The 4,945-nt window shown below is 33.8% G+C and overlaps 1 protein-coding gene across 1 annotated transcript in view; it reads right to left on the reverse strand.

The window, feature by feature from the left end:
- LOC106476146 (MDS1 and EVI1 complex locus protein EVI1-like) overlaps positions 1-4,945 on the reverse strand; it is a 16,235-nt gene that overhangs the window by 4,697 nt on the left and 6,593 nt on the right. Inside the window, 3 exon segments of the mRNA XM_022380084.1 lie at positions 582-807; positions 947-1,067; positions 2,752-2,886. Coding sequence (XP_022235792.1) covers positions 582-625 — 44 coding nt within the window. The 5' untranslated portion in view covers positions 626-807; positions 947-1,067; positions 2,752-2,886.

Below are 4,945 nucleotides of genomic sequence, written 5' to 3' on the forward strand. Positions count from 1 at the left end.
GTATAGTACAGTATATATAATATAGTATTGTATGGTATAGTACAGTATATATAATATAGTATTGTATGGTATAGTACAGTATATATAATATAGTATTGTATGGTATAGTACAGTATATATAATATAGTATTGTATGAGATAACACATTCAGTGATAATGTATTTTATCATGGGGTGGGGAGGCACGAGATAACCCATGATAAAATACATTATCACTGAATGTCACTCATCCTATAACGCTCATCTTATAACATGTCACAGATCCTGGATTAACACCAGACTCACGTGCTCAGATATTTCTCTGATCAAATCTACTCATTATGTTTCCTGACAATAAAACATTCTGTATATATGTTCTATTTCCTGATAATCCACAAACACCAATATTTTACCTTTATCAACATAAACTCTTTTCCTCGTTGTATGATTCATAATTTTCAAACTAAAGTTTCTGGTTCGTATTAAAATGAGCTGAAACTAGTTTACCGGTTTGTATATGATAAACATGAATGATTTCTATTGATTATTCTTATCTGCCCGAATGTTTATCGCTACTTAATAAAACAGTGTTTTTTACGTTACCTCAAAGTGTCAGAAAGCTGGTCAAGAATTCCTTCATCGCTCATTTCCGTAGAGTGCTCGTTACTGAGACTCAAAGTAGTTCTCTCTTCCGTCCGTGAAATCGGTATCAACGGTGGGGGCAATGATTGGATGGACTGTGAGTTGAGTTTGTTTCTATGACTAGATGGTGTTTCGTTACTGGAACGGCAAGCTGTGACGTAATTAACCACGTCATTCAATGTTTGACCTATGACAGAAAGAAGCATTCAGTGACTTGGTAGTTTTGTCTTTTTTTTCAAATATCTAAACAGTTCTTAGAGAAACGGGTATTGGTGTTAGTAAAACTTTCGTGCATTTGTCTTATTTGATAAGCCTAAATGACTTACCGTCGTTTTTGGAAACGTGTTGGTCCTTTGTGAAATGTGATTTTCCTTCTAAAACAAGGTCCGCTGCCGAAATGATGAGTTCTGCTGATTCTTCCAAATCCAAGGAAACCTCCAAATATAACTGGACAAAAAAATAAACCGAAATATTAGAAATAAAGATAAAATGATTTACGTTTCTTTAACTTGAACCACGTAAATAATAATATAAATATATGGCTAATAACCTGTACAGACAGAAAATAATAAAATGATTTACGTTTCTTTAACTTGAACCACGTAAATAATAATAGAAATATATGGCTAATAACCTGTACAGACAGAAAATAATAAAATGATTTACGTTTCTTTAACTTGAACCACGTAAATAATAATAGAAATATATGGCTAATAACCTGTACAGACAGAAAATAATTTTTAAAATGTATTCGATCCGTATACCAGGCTACTAAAAAAAAAAAAAGAAAACTTTACTGTGGTAGAAAAATTATAATTATGTAATAAATATGGAAACTTGTTTACTTTCTGGGGGAAAAGTTTTATTTATCATTATAATTATGTAATAAATATGGAAACTTGTTTACTTTCTGGGGGAAAAGTTTTATTTATCTTTTTAATCATCCCCATTGCAGAAAAAAAAGACATCCATTTTGTTGTTTATTTGGATACAACGCTACACAATGGGCTATCTGCGCCCCCTATCCACGGAGAGGAATCGAACCCTGGATTTTAGGGTTGTAAGTCCATATACTTACCACTGACCCACCAAAGGACAAGGCATCCGGTGCCAACACTTGAAGGAAGTAAATCGTTATACGCGTTTCGTCGATTTAAAAATGCCAGAGGTCGTAAGTAAACTATATATATATATATACTAAAATACATATGCTACATCTATATTTGTTATTTCAATATTTTTAGATATTATATTTTTCCTTACCAATAAGTGTTCATTAATAGAGATAAACTCTCTTCCTACCACACTTTTCACCAATAAGTACCTGTACAATTAACTTGAAATTATTTCAATATTGTATTTAACTATGTCTAAATGGACTGTTCTCTACGTCAAAACACTTACATTTGCGAGCTTTCGACCCCCCCCCCCTTGCTGAACCTTCATCGGGCAACAATGTACTAAGTAATACCTCAATATTGCTCAACACTTACATTTGCGAGCTTTCGGACCCCACTTACTGAACCTTCATCGGGCAACAATGTACTAAGTAATACCTCAATATTGCTCAACACTGACATCTGCGAGCTTTCGGCCCCCTTACTGAACCTTCATCGGGCAACAATGTACTAAGTAATACCTCAATATTGCTCAACACATTGTTGCTCGATGAAGACTCAGTAAGAGTGGCGAAAGCTCGCAAATAAAGAAAACGGTTTTAATTCACATATTAATTTACCTACGTTCTGAGTTTTAAACAACAAGTGTCTAATTGTAGGTTGTTTTTTATTGTTTTCAATATAAAATAATCCATGCAGATCGACTGTAAATTACTTTGAGACAAGGCTTTAAGAATTCCAACATAATATAACAAGAAATATTTAACTTGCTGGAAATGGCTAAATCTGTAATGGAAACTGTGTCTCAGCGCCCTCTAAAAATATTCAACCAATAAAATTTATTGTTTTCAATACTTTTTATTCCTAGCCCAAAACATAAATTTCTCTAACGTAATTACATTGTAGTAATTTTAAAACTTAAAGTTTAACAGTTAATGAAAAAAAAAAAAGTCATGGAATCGTTGTTTTGGTGACCTTCAGAAAATATGACGTAAGATATTGAATTGCTTTACCTGGCCATCCTCAAACACCAAGCAGGTGTTACTGGTCACCGCACTATCAGAGCGTCTGACGAGATTCGTCCAGTGGCCTGTGGGTTTCGTGGCTGTGTTCAGCCAACCTTTCAATTGTCCGTCATGCTCGAGCACCTGTTTCAAAACAAACAAAATTATTCACTTAATATACCGGAATGATCAAACATTTGCTCAGAGTAACGTAAAACAAAAATATTACAATAACCTTCTCTGTGCCTTTCCATTAACTTTCCTATTTCGCCAGTACCAATTTTTCAAACTTTATCTGGACTTAGAGTAACTTCCTAGTCTATGCGTCTTTAATCCACCACGCATGCTTAAATAGTTCTATGTATTAAAGACAATTTCACAATATAAGGCGGGGCCTGGAAAAACGAAGAAAGGAAAAAGGTCTCAACTTGCACTAAACAGAATGCTCTCATTTTCCATTTCCTATTATATAATTCGAAAGTATGCTATAGAGAGAATATGCTGCAGTAATGCTCGCAATATTGATCTCTAGGTCAATTCAATGTTAGTATAAATAGACGTATAGGCTAATGCACAATTTTAGTGCTGAAGACTTCAAAAAATAATAAATCGTTCCATTGTTATAGAAGGCGTTTATATTCACATCTTCTACTGTAGATAGTCTTCTCATACAATGTCTTTACGCTATACATGTTTTCTTTTTTTGGAACTATGTGTTTAGACTGGCAAATGGTGTATGTATTCGTTCCAACGAAACGGAAATGGCATTTTCTTCTGTTCTTCTACAAATGTACATTACAGCAAGATGGATGCTGCTGAACCGCTTGTGTTTTCTAGCCCTGCTACCGAGACTATTGTTATTATCGCCTTGGCAACCTAACGGGCACTTCAGAGCTTTGGTAAACGTGGCAACAATGACGGGAGAGTTAATGGCACTTTGTTGTTACTATACGTCTATCGTCTGCAGACACAAAATGAAGTTTTTATTTACGAGTTGCTATCCTGAAACCTGCTACAGTTTGACTTCGTCAATGATGTGATTTAGATTCGCAATTTTCTATCAAAGTCGTGTAGACGATGACTTTCAAAGCGCAAAAATACACATTTAGTCTACCGATTGGGGCTTTTACTAACACGTATCACACGCCCTCTATGACTAGTTAGACTATATTACACTAGGTATACAAATACAATGAAGTGTTGAATAAAGGTATTAATTGTTAGTTTTGACGGACGACAAAGTTCATGAAACCAAAGAACTCAATATAGGATACAATCCTGGCAATAAAGTTAGGGGAAGAACAAAAGAAATGACCTTTACTCTTCAGCCAACGTTTCAAATCAAAGGATTCTTGTACTACTAGTCCCGAAATGGCGAAACTTTAGGAAAAATAAAACGTTTATTATTATTACTATCTAGGGGTAAAGATTATTATTTTTTTACAATTTTATTGCGAAAATCCTCCAATATACACTAATCAGTCAGTTCGTGTTAAATATGAACTCTAACGCTATAGACAGAACTACAACACTCATCCTATAAAACATCAAATTAGAACACAATTTTTCTTTTCTTCTTCAAAAGTTAATTTTAAAAGAAAAAACAAGGTTTTTAGTTTTAATGCATTCAATCTTCTTCACTTTATTATTCGTTACAAAAAAATTTATATATTTTATACGAAACAAGATATTAATTATTAACCTTCTCCCTGGGCCAGGCGTGGCTTAGTGCTAGCATGCCCGGACTATGAATCAAGGGTTCATGGTTCACGTCCCACTATGGTATTTTGATGCTATAAGAGTTCTAACTGTCAAACCTCTCGCTATTAGATCAGACAAGAGTTGGTGGCGGGTGTTGTTGATTAGTTGCCTTACCTCAGTTTATCTTTTCAAAATTAGGTACTTTTAAATGCAGCTCTTGTATAGTTTTGCGCGAAAATCCTAATCAAAGAAACAAAAACCGTCTCTCAAAATAAGCAAACCTATAAATATCAAACATATGAACTCTAACGCTATAGAGTATCTTACAGTTTCAACTACTCTGATATTTGATATCTTACAGTTTCAACTACTCTGATATTTGATATCTTACAGTTTCAACGACTTTAATATTTGATATCTTACAGTTTCAACGACTTTAATATTTGATATCTTACAGTTTCAACGACTTTAATATTTGATATCTTACAGTTTCAACTACTCT

This window comes from Limulus polyphemus, unplaced genomic scaffold (genome assembly GCF_000517525.1).
Source record: "Limulus polyphemus unplaced genomic scaffold, Limulus_polyphemus-2.1.2 Scaffold9909, whole genome shotgun sequence".
In the NCBI taxonomy this organism is placed as follows: Eukaryota; Metazoa; Arthropoda; class Merostomata; order Xiphosura; family Limulidae; genus Limulus; species Limulus polyphemus.